The sequence below is a fragment of the Labeo rohita genome, chromosome 5 (genome assembly GCF_022985175.1).
Source record: "Labeo rohita strain BAU-BD-2019 chromosome 5, IGBB_LRoh.1.0, whole genome shotgun sequence".
Classification (NCBI taxonomy): Eukaryota; Metazoa; Chordata; class Actinopteri; order Cypriniformes; family Cyprinidae; genus Labeo; species Labeo rohita.
The window spans coordinates 42,564,701-42,585,896 of NC_066873.1; the positions used below are offsets into that span (position 1 = coordinate 42,564,701).

The window sequence follows — 21,196 nt, forward strand, 5'->3', positions numbered from 1 at the left end:
TTAACATTACAATTAACATTTTAACCTATAAAAATAACATAAAACAGATACTATAAAACAGTAATGAATATTTTTAGAATTATAGTTTATTATTTATATAAAAAATAAAGTATTTATTTTTACAGATTAAAATTAATTTATATGAATGTATATAACAGTTTAAAATTCAAAGTTTGCATGAGATTAGTATTGATTTAAAAGTAAATCTGTGAAAAAAAAATGGAATACGCTAACTGTATACCAGCCTAAATTTAAAACTATTTACTATTTTTTTTTTAAATTTATTTATATTTATTGTTTGTATAAACAAGAAAGTATTTTTACAAATTAAAGTTATTAGTATTAAGTTATTAGTATTTTTTTTTTTTTTTTACAGATTTCCCAGGGCATCTATTATTATTTTTTATGTATATAACTGTATATAATTCAGTAAAATATTATATTATATTAATATATTATGCTTATATTATTAGCGTAATACAAGCATTAATTTAAAAGTAAATTATTAAAAAATCAGTAAAAGTATATTTTAATATATGCTATTTTAGTATAATTCAGTATTTTACACATAAAACGTAAAAACAGTAATTAAAATAAAAATATTTAAAAAAATACATATTACATATAGGTTTTTTAACATTTACTTGTAAAAACATTGTATTACGTTATTTTAACAGATTAAAAAGAATATAAAAAATATATTGTTAATAGTAACTCTTTTTTTTTTTTTTACCAGAATGCACATGGCATCACTTATTTTTTTAGCTGGAATTTTTAACCATAACATATTTAAAATAATACTTCAGAATGAGGGCAGAAAATAGACTAGCAATGATTCAAGCACAAACTTTTATTCTGCACTTGTAACAGCGCACACAGGATTCTGAGCAGCTTCTAGTGTTCAGACACTAAGCAGCACCACATAACAAAATAATCTCTACCCACAATGCACCTCCTCACTAATTCTAGATGCGAGGAAGGACTGTGTTTAGAAACATACAGGTGTCAATACAGCAGTACAACATTGATCACACCAACTAATAAAGTGTCGAAGGACTGACAAATGAAACATCCCTGTGTTGGTCCTCAGTATAAGAGTGTTCACTAGTTATTTTGGCTTGCTGAAAGTAGAATAAAACTTCAATATGCAGTTTTCAAACTGTGAATGATTATAATGTGTTGTTCTTGTGATTCTTGGCTATTGCATTTACTATGGCAAATACAATTTCTATCACATGACGTGCAGTGACTATATAAAGATACACAAGCAGGCACTTTGGTACATATTTTGTCCGATGATCAATAGGTGCAATCTGCATTGAGATATTAATATCATGCTGCTGCTATACTGTTGCATGGCACCTATATAGCTGTAATAGTATTGTATCTCTAAATTAACTCCACATTCTTCTCTATTTCATAATTTAAGCTCAGATCAATATTTCATGTCCATATATTGATTTAAATGGGAAGCAGCTGTGTAATAAGTCGGATAATACACAGTCAGCCAGTCATTTTTCAAACAGATGACTATGTTGAGGTTTCTTTTGTTACATGGCATTAATATCTTACTACTATAAAAAACATGTTTATATTCTAAGCGTGTAAATATTTGCTGGTAAATGCCCTAAAAACTCACAGCCACAGCTACAAATATACTCCATAATGCAATGACTGTAATATTGTGCAACTCTGCCTAGTCCTTCATGTCCTGTACTGGATCTTTACGACAACAAGAAACAAACACAAACGTGATGAACAAATGGAGTGTGACTTCATTTTAGAAAAGATTTCATTGCAGGTAGCATATAAAAACAACTGAGAGGAGTGGAAAGGCACGCTATTAAACTCGACACTGGAGAAAAAGGGGTAATGGTGCAAAAAAATTAAATAAAATAGATATTTTGCATAAAGAAAATGAAGCTTAATTAGAACCATTTAGATATGTTGCAATGTCAAACTATTTTCATGAAAATTAGGCATTAGAACATTTTTTTTTTTTTCTATATTTGAGTGAAGAAGTGTAATACCAATGGCATAAAATACAATTAAATACTATGATGTATAAATAACTTTAAATGTAAAAAATGAAATATTTTTCACAGTGCATTTTTGGTAAAACGTGCCTAACTGTCATTTTCTTTATGCAAAATATTATTTAGTATTTATTTCTTTTGATTCTGGAGTGAAATATTCTTTGGACACGTACAAGATCAAGATTTCGTCTATAAACTGAAATTCCAATTTAAACAAAGGGTCAGAAATATGAATAAATACTAGAAAAAAATGAGCGCGTAAAACAGAAGAATGAAAGCTTGCTTCAGACTTCCTGGTTTTTGTTCTGCTTCTCTCTGTCTGGTGGTTTCTGGTGTGTTCGTCTAGTCTACTACAGGGCTGTGAGAAACCCCGGGCCAGTCGTATATCTCGGGCAGAAATGAATCGTAGTTGGTGTTCCACACTACGGATCTGACGTACGCTTCCTTATCCACAGGCTCTGGGTATCGAAACGCCATTCCCCTGGAATACACATACTCCACCACCTGCGCACAAAAGACCAATTAAAAAGAAAAGTAAGGAATAATTTAAAGGGAACACAGTACATAAATATGTGACCCTGGACCACAAAACCAGTGTTAAGTAGCACGGGTATATTTGTAGCAATAGCCAAAAATACATTGTATGGGTCAAAATGATCAATTTTCCTTTTATGTCAAAAATCATTAGGATATTAAGTAAAGATCATGTTCCATTAAGATATTTAGTAAATTTCCTACCGTAAATATATCAAAACTTCATTTTTAATTAGTAATATGCATTGCTAGGAACCTCATTTGGACAACTTTAAAGGTGATTTTCTCAATATTTTGATTTTTTAGCATCCTCAGATTCCTGATTTTTAAACTGTTGTATCTCAGCCAAATATAGTCATATCCTTTCCATACATCAATGAAAAGCTTGTTTATTCAGCTTTCAGATTATTTATAAATCTCAATTTTGAAAACATTGACACTTCTGACTGGTTTTGTGGTCCAGGGTCACACACGTTCTCGAAAAGTGAATTATTAGCAGGATTTCAAAATGATTAGCTTGAAAATACAACTTTCAACCAATTACTTTTTTGAAAAACCCATAATTCCAGGGTTTAATTTGTGAAAGGGTGAATAAAGACCCTTCTAACACCTTTATAAACCCTGCACGATACTGGGGGAAAAAAACAATGCAATGTTTTGTTTTTCTGCGATATTTATATATATTGCTATATGAAAAAACAAAAATTTCTTTAAAATCATTTGTTACTGTGGTGATTTTGTTGAGGAGTGCATCTGCATAGAAAAATGGAAAAAGAAAAACAATTTTAAAAAGCCTGACAGAAGTCATTTTTGTGAACTACTTTTAGGGCTAAATAATTTGGGGATAAAAAGTAGAAAAATATGGGTGTTCATACTTACAATAAATAAACCTTTTTCAGCAAGCTGTTTTATAAAATGCCACATTTCCACTGTTTTGACCAATTCAACTGACTATAAAATAATAATTATCATGATTTTATTGTGATTATTATGAAATAAAAATATTAAACTAAATGAGAAATATATTGTAATAAAACTTTAAAATGCTGTAAAAATAGTCATAAATGTTTTCTTTTTTATTGTAAAATGATCATTCTAATATTTACATCTTAATTTCGTTATTTTTAAATGGTAAACCACCAAGCTTTTATTTTGACGGGTTGCCGGCAAAAAAATAATGCTCTGCCAGTTTCAGAGTGAAGCCTGGCATTGTACATTTATGCTATCAGAAATTTCATTTCTGAAGATGTAATTACTAGTTTGTTGCATTCGAGTGCTTTGCTGTCAAAAAAGAAAATAAATCATGGCATACGCCTATTCATGAGTTGATTCCTGCCTAGATATTTAGTCATTATGCAAAAGATTTTGAATGAAACGTAGCATCCTTTTCATCAGTAACCATAAACATTCACCACATTATGTAGTATTAGGTTTTCTGATGATTCAGAAATTTTGGCTGTGTACAATACATACAATATGCATCAAATGGTTATTGACCTAAACAAATGTACATGACTGTAATGACGAGAGAAAGAAATGTAGATATTGTGGGATAAACAAATAAAACATAACAGTATTACAGGTATGTTTCTCTTCTCCGCTGAAAATTGCATCATGAACTACATGAGTGTCAGTGCCGTGCTTCACTCTGAACCAAGTAAAGCATATCTTTATTCAAATTCAGTCACACCAACCTTGATGGCCATCTGCAGTGACACCTCTCTGATGTTGGACAGGGGTGGATACAGTCGGCCCTGACTCAGCTCTTCGTCTGTCAGCTGATCCGCCAGCGTCTACAACACAAACACTGTTTTATCAAGTTACAAAATTAAATATTAATGAAAACAGGTAGTACAACTTCTGCTTTTTACACACAGGCCATGCTAGAGAGTTACTTCTGCATAATTTAATCTATCTGACAAAGTATTATGACAGCCACCATTTAGATGTTTATATTTCAACAACAATTAGGATAAGAATCATAATTATATCATAAAAATTATAAAATAAAAAAAAAAAAGACAGAAACTGTCTAATGTGCAATTTTGATGTTTATATAACTTAATTTGTGTTTTTAAACTACTACATTTTTATTAGAGTGGTGATTTTTATAAAATAAACAGCATTTTTAGTTTTCAGCTGAATTAAAATGTAAATTATATTTTTGGCATTTCTGTAAAAAACATAATTTGAGTGCATTAACAAACATAAAAAATTTGAAGAAGGGTCTTGTCTAGTGAAATGATTGGTTATTTACATTAAAAAATACAATTTAAATACTTATTATTCTCAAATGCTCATCTTGCCTTGCAGGTATGTCAAAAAACTCTGACCGTATTTTCTCCCTCAACTTCAAAAATCATTTAAAAGTCATCCTACATGAAGTGAACATGCAAAAAAGATCAAACACTCTTAACAAAAAAGGTAAAACAGCGATATAGGACGATTTTGAAGTTGAGGGAGAACATGAGATGGGAGTTTTTTGACATACCCTAACTGTCATGAACAGGAGCAAAAACAGTCCAGGCAGAGTAAGACAAGATGAGCGTTTGGCATTAAAAAGTATATAAATTGAATTATTTTTATTAAAATAACCAATCATTACGCTAGATAAGACCCTTCTTCCTTGGCTGGGATAATTTACAACCCCATATGGGATCGTTTGAAGCCACATTTAAACTGCATTTTGGAAGTTCAAAATCGGGGCACCATATCAGTCCATTATATGGAGAAAAATGCTGAAATGTTTTCCTCAAAAAAACATAATTCCTTTACGACTGAAGAAAGAAAGACATGAACATCGTGGATGACAAGGGGGTGAGTAAATTATTTGTAAATTATTATTTGTTAATAATTATTGTTCTGGAAGTGGACTTCTCCTTTAAGTGTGGTTCAGGATTGTGTTTTTACCTTTGCGGCCTCAAGGAAGACCGTATCACTGATGTGTCGCACTCCACTGAGTATAACAGCCAGAGCTACACCTGAAATCACAACCTATAGGTCAACACATGATAACCTGGACAAGCCAGATTTACACCATTTGTTCTAAAGCATCTTCATATGCTTATTAGATATTAGCACCTTTAAAATGTACATGTGTTCAGAACTAACAGCTAAAACACCCATTACAAAATGCATGTTAATACCTGGGAATATATAAGCGTTGTTGCCCTGTCCAGGAGTCAGTATTCTGCCATCTTCTAGTGACACGGGTGCAAACGGACTGCCGCTGGCGAACAAACATCGTCCCTGAAACAGAAACATATTTACTTCTATTTACATAACTCTTTAATATACATTTTTTTTAATTCTTTTATTCCATGGCTCCATAGACTGCCACTTGAAAACCATACTTTTCTGTCACCAGATAGGCTCTGCCCACAAAGAAACATCATTCCTGTTTCGGATCTGTAAGACTATAACGTCAGTTTCATTGAATAACAGTGCTTATCGCTGGGTGACATGCTCTTGTAATATGTGGAGTACATTTTTAAAATGACACCTAATCAATATAATCTTTAATCTTTTTAAATGCAATTATTTTGTACCTTATCCGTGTAATTCTTTAGCCGTAAAGGCTATCTCTCCAGGGTTTTCTGCAACCATGATGCGTGCACATCCCGAATGTTTACAAACCTGTAATTAGTCTATACACAATCTACTACATGCTGTCTCTCATTGATTAATAGTTTATAGCTGATATTTTAGGCCAGGGGTGCCCAACCCTGTTCCTGGAGATCTACTTTCCTGCAGAGTTTAGTTCCAACCTTGATTAAACACACCTGTTTGTAATTATCAAGTGCTCCTTCATATCCTAATTAGTTGGTTCAGGTGTGTTTGATCATGGTTGGAGCTGAACTCTGCAGGAAGGCAGATCTCCAGGAAGAGAGTTGAGCTCCCCTGGTTTAGGCCTTTTAGGGTAATTGCACAAACGTCCACCGTCAACTTGTGGTTCACGTGACTTTTTATGAGCTATAAATGTCTGGTGTATCAACAAAAAAGCATATGCAAACTTTTTTAGGCTATTATTTCATATGTCAGGCTTTACAGGGTTAATGCATGAATGATATTTAACCTGTGTGAGGCTGTAGGCATCTTCAGCTGTACACTCTGCTTTGGCGGTGGGGTTGCTGAGGGCGAAGATAATCGGACGCTCGTTCAAGCTGCCCATTGCTCTAATGACGTCATGAGTGAAAAGCCGGCCGGCACCTGACACACCTGATTAACAATGAGAAAGAGGATAAAACATGCATACACATATATTAATACAGAATTTATGTGACATTCATGAAGCATTCAGCTATATGCATAAAAAACAACACGAATCCTATTGTTTACTTGCATACAGAACTCTGCAACAAAAAAGGTGCTTGTTTAATTCTAATCTTCATGAAAAACTAAATGACAACTGTTTCAGTGCTTGACTAACTTAAAAAAATAAAGGTAAATAAAATGAAGGTTAAACCTTCAAAGGTTAAAGAATGATTAACGTTGGGGTTGATTTCAGTGCAAGACACAGAGGGAGCAGCTCGTCTTACCGATGATCGCTGTGGGTTTAATAACATTGACCGCGTCTAAGAAGCTTTTCACATCCCCGGGATCAGGGTGAACAAAAGCCTCCTGATTACTATCAGTCTCATAAGCCCTGCCCTGAAAAACAGAGAAACGCACACCGGATTACTGGACTGCAGTTGTGAGTCTCAAAGCATGAGAAAGAAGAACAAGTTGGTAAATACAGATTTTCAATTCCTGTTCAGAGTTTTTGGAGGATACTAGGCATGTGAACTCAGATGGTCAGTCAGCTAAGCTTCCTAAAATACTATGATTGCATTTCAGAAACAGTAAACAACCTCAGTAGTTGTACTCAGTTTTATTTCAGTATTATTTATGTATTATTAGCGCATTTATATTTTCAGTTTAAAATTTTAATTTTAGGTTGTTTTTTTGCACTTATAATTAATTTTTTTAATGTATTTATTTTAATATTACTGTTCAGGTTTAATTTATTTTCATTTCATTTTCAGTTTTCTAGTTAATATTTTTATCTTAAACATAAACTTTTTCTGAAATTAGTAAATTTCAGTTACTAATTTTGGCTTAATAGGTAAATTTCTTATAAATAAAATAAAATAAAATACAAATGAAAATTTAAATATAAATGTAAAATTATTATATTGCTTATATTTTGAATTATTCATTTTATTTAAATTATTTGTTTTATTTAAATTAACCAAAGTGTTTTAAGAGGTTTACCTACAGTTATGATACTATCAAAAAAAAACTTTATGTGTGACTTTGATGTTTATATACAACTTATTTTGTATATTTAAACTACAGCACTTTTATTTAAGTGCTGATTATTATTAAATGATCTGTATTTTAAGTTTTCAGTTAAATTAAAATGTAAATTTCGGTTTTGGCTTTACTATAAAAAAAAACAATAATTTCAGTGTATAGACAAACATTAACAATTTGCATGATAAATCAGGTACAAAAATGTCTGAAAATTTCTGTTGTGCAATTACAAAATATTCAGTGCTGTACAATAAAATTAAATGTATGACATACTTTTTTAGAATTAAAAATACTGATAAAAAATACAGTTATAATAGTAATGAAATAGCATTGGTATTGCTGAGAAGTCTGATTAGTTGGTACATTTGATTCAGTAGCTCAAAACCAGGATTGGTAATCATTGTTTATATTCCATTTTTGTAGTAAAATCCATTTTAATTAAAGCAAGCATCATCAGTGCTATTGCTCAAAGTATTAGTGAATTTTAAACACTCACTAATTAAAAGTATTGACATTTGGCTTATAACTTGTCATGAGATAAGATACTGCTTTTCCATATGATCAGACTTATAAATGATGGCAGTCAACTTTGTGTTTCTTGCAAAGACTTTAACTTAGTTTGACATTTTGTCTCATAATCCAAATACATTCAGATATATTTAACTGTGAGTTAGTGGTAAAATTAGTGCATACAGACATTTAATGCACACTCATGCTCTTATGCATACATGTTTACTCACCTTCACTAACAGACCATATTTGTCAAACATCCAGATTTTCTTTCTGGCTTCTGCCTGAGACATTCCCGACTCCATCATGGCCATGACGATCAGGTTAGCAATTCCAAGAGCTGCCTAAAAAGTAAACAATCCCAGATTAAAAACACAGTCTATGTTGAAGTTTAATCTCAAATCAAACCACACAGATTAAAAGACTGGGTTAGCACTATAGTGTCTATAAAATGCGTCATATGTGCTCACCTCTCCAGCCCCCAGAAAGAGAACTTTATGTTCAGTTATTGGTTTCCTCACAACACGCTGAGCTGCCAGTAAACCTGCCAGAGCTACTGATGCAGTGCCTGCGGACACACAAACACAACTACTGATCCACAACATACAAGCACATTTTCCTGAACGAAATACCATTGCTTGGAAAGCAAATGCGGACCAATCACAACTCAGTACGCAAATATGATGTCGTCATCATTAGTTTAATTTAAATTTTGAAAGAAAAAGAAAAATAAAAAAAATAAAAAATAAAAATAAAAATCACACTCTCTTCAAAAAACACAGGCATTATGTGCCAAAGTTCAATAACTAGTGACACTAAGTAACACTATGAAATTGGTTCATTTGATTGCTAAGGATGCTTGTTTTCTTTAAATGAAAAAGGATTTTTCAGAACTACAAAAATGGAATGTAAATGATGATCAGGGATTCCTGGTTATGAACTAGTTCACTGAATCAAGTGAACCGATTCACTAAAATGAATCAGACTTGTCAGTGCTACCAGGGTTATTAACCTTAATTTAAAGTACAATTTTTAAAAACATTGTGGTTAACATAAATAAAATATAAATAAAAATATTAACTTAAAAACTTTTTACTATGAAAACTAAATTAAAATTAGAAATTAGAAATTTGAAGCACTAGAATTACTAACTTGACTAAAACTGAAATAAAAATAAATGAAACACTAAGTGAACCACTGATACAAACCCTGGATGTCATCATTGAAGGTGCAGTACTTCTCACGGTATTTCTTCAGGAATCGAAAGGCATTGTGATTCCCAAAGTCCTCAAATTGGATTAGGGTGTCCTGCCCGTACTTATCCACCACAGCTTCCATGAACTCATCTATAAGATCGTCGTAGCGTTGGGAGCGGTCACGCCGCTGATACAGACCCATGTAGAACGGGTCCCTCAGTAACTTCTGCAAAAATACACAAAAACACAAATACACAGATAAAACAGTTGCTTTCATAAACCATCTGTAAGCAAACCTAATGCATGTTTGAATGCTAAACAAAAAAACACTAAAGTAGGATTCTGGAAATAAGAAAAGCATTCAAACCATAGTTAAACTGACATTGAAATACATTACAAATACATATAAACACATTATATATAGTTTATTTAATGTATATATGTATATAAATATATATATACACATACACAGAGTTCTATACAGGCAACAAATCTCGTCACTGATGAATGGTTACGAACCTCGTTATCCGTCCCTACATCAATGCAGACCGGCAGACAACTCTCAGGCCGAATTCCAGCACAGGCCGTATAAAGACACAGCTTTCCCACAGGAATACCCATCCCATACACTCCTAGATCACCCAGACCCAGGATACGCTCACCGTCTGTCACCACTACAGCCTGTAAACACACACAGAGACATCAAATGAACAAATCAAATTAATATATACATTACATTCTAAAAGAAAGTTTGGAACAACATGGAGTGAATAAATAATAACAGACATTAAGAAACAAACAGTGTCCTCAAACATGTACTTTTTTCCTTTTTTCAACGAAAAGGACTGGAATGCTGAAAGGTCAAAATCCAATACCTTGACACTGGTTTCTGGCCAATTATCCAATATAGAACGAACATGTCCTTGGTCCTTAATGGAGATAAACAGACCTCTGTGGAAAGAGAGACAAATACTTCAATCTCACTACCACACAAACAAAAGCCTGTGTTATCGAAAGAATGTCAACAATGGCAAAAATAGTCCACATACCAAACAAAATTAACAGTTTTCTGGTAACATAGTTTGACACATTGAACGCTTCACTAAAATAATTTGTTTGTAAGATTTATTTGATCTTTAATCAGACTGGTCACACTGTGTTTGTTTTTGCGTGCAGCTGTTGATGACAACTGATTTTACTACATTTCTCCATTAAAATATAATATTTATTAAAATATTTGTATTCTACATGCTGCAAATATTATATGTGACCCTGGACTACAAAAACAGTCATAAGTAGCACAGGTATATTTGTAGAAATAGCCAACAATACATTGTATGGGTCAAAATGATACATTTTTCTGTTATACCAAAAATCATTAGGATATTAAGTAAAGATCATGTTCCATTAAGATATTTAGCAAATTTCTTACCATAAATATATAAAAACTTAATTTTTGATTAGGAATACGCATTCATAACTTCATTTGGACAACTTTACAGGCAATTTTCGGCCAAATATTGTCCTGTCCTAACCATACATCATTGGAAAGCTTTCAGATGTATACATTTAACAAAAATTGACCATTATGACTGGTTTTGTGGTCCAGGGTCACATATTTATATGAGCACCAGATGAGCAGCATTTCTAAATTGTAACATATTTGCCATTTTGCACATCGGAAAAAGTTGAGAATAAGAGCATGCTAGGCGTACAATCACAGCTGGGATTTACACAGAAAGCGTTAAAAGAATCAAAGCTAAATAGGTAATAATTAATGAAATGTGGCTTACTTGGGTCGCCTGAAGATATGTCCATACTGTGTACATGCGAGACCAACAGTAGGCGTGTAGACGATAGGCATGAGAGCCTCGATGTCTTCCATCAGTACACGGTAGAAGAGGCGTTCGTTTCTTTCCTGAATCCCCATCAGATAGATGTACCTGTTCAAATTAACCCATAGATGAATCTGTGTTTTTTGTAATTGGACATATTTTCAAATGAAACTTGTTGGGTTGGACTTTTTAGCTTTGTAATTTCATCTACAAGGACCATGAAAAGCAGGTTATAATAATATTAGCTAAGACTATTTGCAGCCACACAGCCTTGATTACAAAATCTGTCATATTAATGGTAATTTTGGCATAACATGCAGGATTAGCTTTAGATTTTAAAAGGACATTTTACATTAAATTCAAATTCAATTTAAATTGCAGAAGAACTGTTATTAGACATTTTAAATTCAATTTAAATTTAAATACAATTCAAATGGTAGAACAACTCTTATTATCTGAAATGGGTAGTGAAGTGAATGAACGTACTTCTGCAGTGGGTCGGACATCTTCTTCAGGTTCTTCTGGAAGCGCATGGCCTGGGTGTCCTGGGTTTCGATCTTTGGTGGCAACAGACCATGAATGCCCAACATCTGCCGCTCCTTCAGAGTGAAGGCCATGCCCTGTGCATGCACAAACACACAATGAATGTTTACACTAGATTTTTACCTTTTTTACAGCAAAAAAATTGCAAGGACAATGCTTTTTTTTTTTAAATATTTAAATCAAACTAGACATAACATTGACATTTTCACATTTTTTAATGCCTAACAAAGGTCAGATGATGAAAAGTGGCATTAAATATATTATATTGTCTTTGCAACCAATTACCAAGATTTATTCTTTTTATGAACGAAAAATTAATAAATAAAATAAATAATAATAATAATAGATCTGATTCAAATGTTTTATATTTCAAATACTAAGAGCAAAACGTAAAAATTCTAAAAGATTTAAAAACCACACAACAACAGTGCTACTAACAGTGCAACTAACAGTAATTATAGATAAAATATAAATATATTTATAATTATAAAATAAAATAACCATAAATAAAAAAGCAAATATAAAATAGTGTGAAACAAAATAACACAAAATCTGACGTCTAAAAATCTGTTAAAAAATACATCCATTTGTGGTTTTAAATTATTTTATAATTTTTATAACATTTATAAAAAAATATTATTTTTTATTATGATGAATGTGTCAGATTTAAGTAGACATTAAAAACTGTACTGTCTACAAATCGAAAAAAAAAAAAAAAAATCACTTGCTTGGTGCAACACCAACGTTTCTTTAAAGTCACAGGTTTGCTCAAATCTCCAGGGAAAATAAACTATGGTGCTGCTTGACTTAGCAAACAATGCAAATTACAGACAAAGCAAGACACAAAATTTGCAAGTCTGCAAATGGTCTATTCTACTGTACTGTGTGTGCAGAGAGTCGTGACATATAGAGGGCAGAGAACACAATAGGTCATACAGACACCCCGAAACACTGGCTGTATGTGTGTTGGTGGATGGCCTGAAGCCCTCCTCTGCTGTACATTAAAACCATGCGTGACTCTTTGACCTGAAAAGTCACAAATGTAATGCATACATCCTGTGTGTGAGGAGGAGGAGAAGATCAAAGCAGAACAGCGACCAATGAGCGTCAGCAAGAGGGAAACACCCATCTATAACATACAGGAACTGCATTCACTTTACATTCCTTAAGCCTGAAGTGTGTGTACATATGTGTTTGAGCATGTTTGAAGAGTGGGAACAGTTTTTAAAAGGGGATGATGGGTTACAGATCTGCTCTGAACAGCAGGAAAAAATTCTGTTAAACATAAATAATTAAATAATTAAAAGAAAACATTCTGCATGTCTTTTGTGGTTGACGTTGAAGGTTGGGTAACAAAACTTGCAAATACAGCTCATTTGGTAAAAGCAAAAACCATAAACTACACAAGCTTAAAGGAAATACGACCCAGACTTCATTAAGTACTATTCCAGCAAAATAAAATAAAACTAAATAATAGAAGTCAAATTTGAGTAGTCATTCAAATAAAGTCATAAAAAAATAAAATATTAACAATAACTAATGAGCAAAATAAAACAAAAAAAATAGTTAATAAGTAAATAATAAAAATACTCAGTGGATAAATAATTATAATTCTAAATAATAATATTAATTATTAAACAGACATTCAAGACTACATTGTCTACAAATGGACCAAATTGCATCATTTTAGAGTTACAGGTTTGCTCAAATCCCAAACCACAAGCATAAACAATACTAGTGATGCTTAGTTCATTCTTTTGGTGCTAAATAATCCTTGTTATTTTGGTGCAAATTCATCTTATTTGGTAAAGGCTTGTCAAGTCAGACAGGTGATGACACTAACATGCCTTCATTTTCAAAAAACGCACACAAGGTAAAATAAATATGACCCAAACCACATCACATACAATTGCAGCAAGGATAAACATAGTTTTGTCAAACACCATGCGTTTTGTGAGGTGAATTACTGGCTGCTGAGAACATAAAACCATTCTGCAGTTTAGTTTAGTTTTGTACAATAAACAGTTTTGGTTCTGTCTAGTAAAGTAAAATAAGAGTTCTGAAGCAAAACTAGTAGTCTACAGTACAGAAATGAAGCACACACCCATGTTTTTTAGAATATGTGGTCTTTCTGCTGAGTCACTGCTCTAATGTTTTCCAGACAAAAGCATTCAGACCCTCAACACACACAGGGACCATGTTTGAAATTGTGTATGCATCTGTGCTGGGTAAACAAAGCTAAACAGGTAGTGGTGTAGCATGACAGAAAGCTGTCACACTGTATTGTGCACGCAGTCCTACATTCAAGTGAGCTGAGGCAGTAGTTAAACACATTCCACTAAAATATCCAGTTTAATTTAGTTTAGTAATACATATAGATATATATATATATATAATACACATCATTTAAATGCGGCACATACATACACATACATAAACTGGAAACCAGAAAGGACGGTGACTGAAAGACACACTGAGACAGTTCTAGAAGGACAGACAGATTGTGTTTAGTCTAACCTTGTTGGTACGTGGGTTGAGCATGAGCGGTTTCCCCTTCTCTTTAGTGTGAACCCATCGGCACATGCTCACACACGGCCTCACGCTCGTGCTCAATCTGGACAGCATGGCTGCACTGATACTGACACACACCTGCAAAAGAAAATACAAGAATAATATATTCAAACACACATTTAATGCACTCGGACACAAAATCAGATCACTAAGATCAACAGTGCCTGATAGAAGAGCTCTTTTTGGCTGATTAGATTGAATTATTAAGGCTGATCTGTCAGCAGCACTGCATTCTCACACCACAATCCTCTCTGAGAACATTATGAGTCCCTGCTGTGCTGATAAACATTCATGCCGGAGTCCTTATAAAGGATTTCAGCACACAGAAGAAAATCTCTGTAGCCTTTAGAAATGCTGAGGCTCTTAAAGAAGTCCACTTCCAGAACAACAATTTACAGATAATGTACTCACCCCCTTGTCATCCAAGATGTTCATGTCTTTCTTTCTTCAGCCGTAAAGAAATTATGTTTTTTGAGGAAAACTTTTCAGGATTTTTCTCCATATAATGGACTGATATGGTGCCCAGAGTTTGAACTTCCAAAATGCAGTTTAAATGCAGCTTCAAATGATCCCAAATGCGGTTGTAAACGATCCCAGCCAAGGAAGAAGGGTCTTATATAGCGAAACGATCGGTTATTTTCATAAAAATAATACAATTGATATACTTTTTAACGTCAAATGCTAGTCTTGCCTTGCTCTCCCTGAAAAACTCTGTTCATATTTTGCTGAAATCCTGAAATGTTTTCCTCAAAAAACACAATTTCTTTTAAACTAAAGAAAGGGGGTGAGTACATTATCTGTAAATTGTTGTTATGGAAGTGGACTTCTCCTTTAAGAAGACACAAAAAAATAAAAATTAAAAAATTAAAATGAAATTAAAATGAACAATTTAAAATAAAGTGAAAAATAAAACACTTACTAAACAAAAATGAAAATAAATAATATAATAATATAAATTAAAAAAAAAAAAAAAAGACCTCATCTCAGGGGGCACTTCAATAAAATATTTTAGGTCGAAGTTGTTCAACTGACAAAAAAGGTTTGGGATTCTCTGGAATATTTCATCTGTGAATGTAAATTGTCATTTAGTACCCTCATGTACATACAGCGTATGATGATTTGATTATTTGTAATTTAAATTTTAACACATTTTAACTGTTGGTACCAACAATAAAGCTAAAAACAATGAACAACAGAAAACCAAATATTGAAGTTTGCATGGCATAAAAACACGATTACTGAACAAGACAATGACTGGCTCAGTATGGCAAGTTCTCGGCAAATAATGTAAAAAATGACAAAATTTGCATTTGTATGCACTGATCTTACAGTGCAAGAAACACTCGCCGTCACACACACTTACAGTGATCTTACACTCACAATCTAAGCTACACACAAGGAATCAGGGCAATGAATGAGAATAAGACAGAATCTACCGTTTTCCCAAACTGGATTTGTGAGTTGATTCCCATAAATACATAATTAAAATAAATTATGAAATTAAATGAAAATGTAAAATAAACCAATCAAAATATTTACTAGAATATATTTTATATAATTTTTTTTAAATAAATAAATAATTTTTTGCATGTCAGGTGGCCATTAATTGGTATTAGAGAACTGTGAACAAATTAGGAAGAAAAAAAACAATATGAGGGTGAGTAAATAATTACAAAACGTTAATTTATGGGTCAAACTAGTTTACCCACATAATCAGATAACACTGATCTTTCAAGGATCACTCAAATAACGCAAACAAAAGCAGCGATGAAACGAAATTATAAAGCATTAAACACAATCATATTAAACACATTCAACCTATTAAATTACCCTATGTCTCATATATCTATTTTAACCAAATGCGCAAGTAAGATCACTCTAAATCAACATAATCAGATGTCTCATGACTGCTGGTTTACATGTCTGCATGTAAGCAGTTGAACACACTCGTGTCAGCACTAAAGTCACCTACTTTGCTTTACGTAGGGGAACTGAAACTTGTACAGACATAAAGCTAAACCCTTATACAGCAAATAACTAGTCATCAGTTACTCATGATCGCTTCTTATCAATTTATTATACTGTGTTCTTCTGGGTCACTAAAAAAAGTCAAAGTACATAATAGAAGAGGTGTGCATGCTGATGTCATCATTACTGTTAAGTCTGGACTGTTTGATCCGCTGTGATTCACAGCAGACTGACTTTAAGTTTCTTGCTCAAGGGTGCAACGATGATGTGACAGGGAGTTCTGGGGTCACTCCAAACTGGGACATTCGCATTTAAATAACACGAAAGCAGTATATTCCAAGATATTTTAAAAATTGAAGAACAGACACTTATCTGCAAGAAAGCAACTAAATTTATGCATTTGACATTTTTATCCAAACTGCATTTGAGAAATTCCCTGGGATTTGAACCCATGACCTTGGTGTTGCTATCACCATGCCCATATACACCCATGTTACCAAACTACAACTTAATACAGATTATTCACCATCAGGCCACAACTGTGTCCCAGACACAGAAAACAAGCATTCTTTTTGTAAGGCTGTTCCTCCCGTGACCTTTGAACTTTAACAGGTGACACTGAAGGTTATTTTAGGTACCAAGTCACACCAGATCTACTGTGCTCAGCGAAAACATTTGAGTTATTTGGCAAAGCACCACCTCACAGTTGATGAACACATCCTGAGCAAGCAAGCAATGTTTCGGCCATCATTTGTGTGATTTATGGGATTTATGGAACTACACACAATAAAGTGCATGCAAGTGTTTTTATTAAAAGATTAGTTCACTTCCAGAATAAAAATTTCCTGATAATTTACTCCACCCTATGTCATCCAAATTTACGCCTTTCTTTCTTCAGCCAAAAAGAAATTAAGGTTTTTGAGGAAAACATTCCAGGATTTTTCTCCATATAGTGGACCTCAATGGTAGCTACCAGGTTGAAGGACCAAATTGTAGTTTCAAAGGGCTCTACACAATCCCAGCTGAGGAATAAGGGTCTTATCTAGCGAAACCATTTTTTCAGCATGATTATGCATTGTGTAAAGACGCACATGCGTAACGCAGAAATTTGAGTTCTTTTAGAAAATGAAAGATCGTTTCGCTAGATAAGACCCTTATTCTTCGGCTGGGATTGTGTGGAGCCCTTTGAAGCTGCACTGAAGCCACAATTTGGACCTTTAACCTGTTGGCTCCCATTGAAGTCCACTATATGGAGAAAAATCCTGAAATGTTTTCCTCAAAAACGTTAATTCCGTTTTGACTGAAGAACAAAAAGACATGAACATCTTGGATGACATGGGGGTGAGTATATCAGGATTTTTTTATTCTGGAAATGAGCTAATCCTTTAAGGGCATGATGATGAAGACAGGTCACGGATTAAACCTAAAGCCTTTCAGACACCAGCCCAAATCTCAAACCACTATATGACACTACCCTTAGAAGTTAATTCGTGGAAAGAGATTTTGTAGAAAGTATTATGACACAATTGGGACAGTTTACTAATTACTCAATCCAGGGATTGAACCTTCAACCTTCAGTTATTCGCCCAGATTGTAAGGGAATACGAACCTACAGGCTTTCAGTTGCCAGTCTAGATCTTAAAAGGAGAAGATCACTTCCAGAACAAAAATAATTTACTCACTCCCATATTATCTAAGATGTTCATGTCTTTCAGTCTTCAGTTGAAAAGAAATTAAGGTTTTTGAGGAAAATGTTCCAGGATTTTTCTCTATATAGTGGACTTCAGTGGTGGCCGATTGGTTAAAGGTCCAAAAGGCTTTAAAGGGCTCTACATGATCCCAGCTGAGGAATAAGGATCTCATCTAGCGAAACAATCGGCCATTACATAATCACGTTGGAAAGGTCACACACGTGTGGTTCTTCATTTGTGTACTCCGGTTCAAAAAGGTAATGTAGGGCAGGGCAAAAAAACATGTTATTTTCTCCTCCAACTTCAAAATCGAAACACTGGGTCGGTACTTACGCCTACATTACACGTGACCTTTCCATGTCATTATATAATGCGTGAGGTTGGCCTGGTGCAAGCTAAGCATTTGTAGTTATAAAATAATATGCATTTTTATTGTTTTAAGAAAATGAGTGATCGTTTCGCTAGGTAAGACCCTTATTCCCCGACTGGGATTATGTAGAGCCTTTTGAAACTGTGCTGAAACTGCAATTTGGATCTTTAACCCATTGGGCATCACTGAAGTCCACTACATGGAGAAAAATCTTAGAGCTTAATTTCTTTGCAACTGAAGACAGAAAGACATGAACATCTTGGATGACATGGAGGTGAGCAGACTGAAGTGAACTAATCCTTTAACTACAACGTCATAGAAGACACAAAATGTGAACTTGTAAGGCTACTAGATATTTAACCACTAAGCTACTGCACCCACTATAAAGTGATTTTATTAAAATAAATTTGACACACAGTGCTTATTGTTGATTATTTTTTCTTTTTAATTCCTTTCAAGTAAAGCACTTTGAATCACTAAATTATCTTGCCTTGCCTAGTTGTTAATGGATGACATCTTTAAAAAAATTAAAGCAAGAAACCACAGGTGATTAGGGTAAAAAAAAAATAATACTACTAACAGACATCACCATACGTCACTAGTTAATTAATCACAGCATATTAAGACATTGTTTTGTATCACAAGTTTTCAGAAATTATGCTTAAATATGCAAATAAGGCATTGCTTATTAAATATACACTAATTTACACACAGTTCCAAAACAGAAATCATAGTTCCAGTTTATAATTCTTATTTCATTTTGTTGATATTTTACATACTGGAATTTTTAATCACTCCATAAATGGACCACAAAACCAGTTATAAGTGTAAATTTCTCAAAATTAAGATTTATACATCATCTGAAAGCTGAATAAATAAGCTTTTTTTAATGATAGATTTGATATATTTACAGTAGGAATTTTACAAAATATCTTCATGGAACATGATCTTTACTTAATATCCTAATGATTTTTAGCATAAAAGATAAATCGATAAATTTGACCCATCCAATGTATTTTTGGCTATTGCTACAAATATAACCGTGCAACATAAGACTGGAATTTACCATTTTTGAAAAAGTAACATATATCAGATGAATAACATATGAACAAACACCTCTGTAAAAATCTTCAGAATAAAGATAGGAATGAAGCTGTAAGGTTTGGTGTATGTAAGTGATACTGAAGTGGAGAAAAATTCATTTTGAGATATTGGCCTATAAAGATATGTACTGTAACTGTAATGTAGGTACAGATGCAGATGGATGATAAAGTGTGATTAACACTTAAATGTGTATTTGGGGTTTTTTCTTTACACTAGTGTGAAAAAAAGAAGCAAAATAACCCAAAATCTCTCAACTGACCAGTGCCTGAAATGCTTTTGCGTGTAGCATCTTGTCAGATTTCAACTGTTAAGCCTATTAAACAGATGTACCGCTCTGACAACGTTACTTAATGCTGAAAACCGAAAGAGCAACAGGTGTAGAATTAAAATACTGACAATGTCAAACCTGAAGGCCATCAGCTAACTTATTTAACAATCATGTAAACACACTGTAGAATGTGATGCGTATGAATCTACGTTAATATGTAGGTGAGCTGGTCCAGAGTAGTGATGACAGCTGCTGTTTAGCTAAGCTAACACAAAGCGCTCAAAACAGTCAATATATTCCCTCCAGAGCTCTCATGAAGGATATATCTGAAGCCTTACCCTTTTCCTTCAAACGTCTCGGAGTCCGTTGGTCACAATAATACGCGACTAAACATTATATTTTGGATAAATTCGCCGGTCTGAGGTCTGTGCGTCAGGCCGTGCAGTGTAACTGACAGCCTCAAGCCTTCTCGGCACGAGACATTCTAACACACACGCTGACAGCCAATCAGACACGAGCTGAGCCATAGAGCTGAAATTTACCGTAAAGCTCGTGTATAAAGCGCAAACAACAAAAACCGCCAACGACAGAAGCGGAAAGAAAATTATGAAATCAACGTAAGTTTCTTACGCAATCCTCAACTCATTTCTGCTCAGTTTTGAGCTGCAAGTTAAAGGGAGACTAGTCGAGTTTTCATTTTAGTCTTCTAGTTTTACTAATAAATAATTAAACGATTAAGTAAAATAATATAATTAATAATAACGATAATATTATTATTAACTTTAATAATAATCATGTTTTATTGTTTTTTTCTTCATACATTGATAATAAAATACAAATGTAATAATATTAATAATGATAATAATACACAAAAATACTTATAAAACCATAATTTTCATCACTTGTGCTTAAAGTGGATAAAAAGTTTGTATTTTTATTAGTAATTTTTAAGTAAAGTTTTTGACTGGTTGTTGCTGGGAATATTTGAGGGAAAAACTTATTTGTAGATTTAATTTTTAGATTTGCATATTCTAATACATCCATTGCATGTGCATTTTTTTTTCTTGTTATTTTATTTGTAACATTTTCATTCATTATATGCTTTTGTCACTTTAATATTTTATATATACGTTATATATAATATAATTTAGAACACGTATCCAAATGATATTACTGCTGCTGTTCTTAGACGGACATTTTTTAGATAAATTAATGTCTGCTTATCTTCATATACGTAAATGCTTTTCCAGATCGCACATGTCTGTTCGCTGTATA

General features: G+C 33.1%; 1 protein-coding gene across 1 annotated transcript; it reads right to left on the reverse strand.

The window, feature by feature from the left end:
* Nucleotides 1–832: 832 nt before the first annotated feature.
* Nucleotides 833–20,425, reverse strand: me2 (malic enzyme 2, NAD(+)-dependent, mitochondrial). The gene is made up of 15 exons (XM_051109267.1): nt 20,260–20,425; nt 14,467–14,598; nt 11,893–12,026; nt 11,365–11,514; nt 10,447–10,522; nt 10,091–10,252; nt 9,584–9,797; nt 8,846–8,943; nt 8,606–8,719; nt 7,109–7,220; nt 6,646–6,788; nt 5,717–5,819; nt 5,481–5,551; nt 4,265–4,363; nt 833–2,540 (listed from the first exon to the last, which is right to left on the reverse strand). The coding sequence occupies exons 2-15, from the start codon at nt 14,572–14,574 to the stop codon at nt 2,379–2,381; spliced, it is 1,746 nt and encodes a 581-aa protein (XP_050965224.1). The 5' UTR covers nt 14,575–14,598; nt 20,260–20,425; the 3' UTR covers nt 833–2,378.
* Between the last annotated feature and the right edge of the window lie 771 nt (nt 20,426–21,196).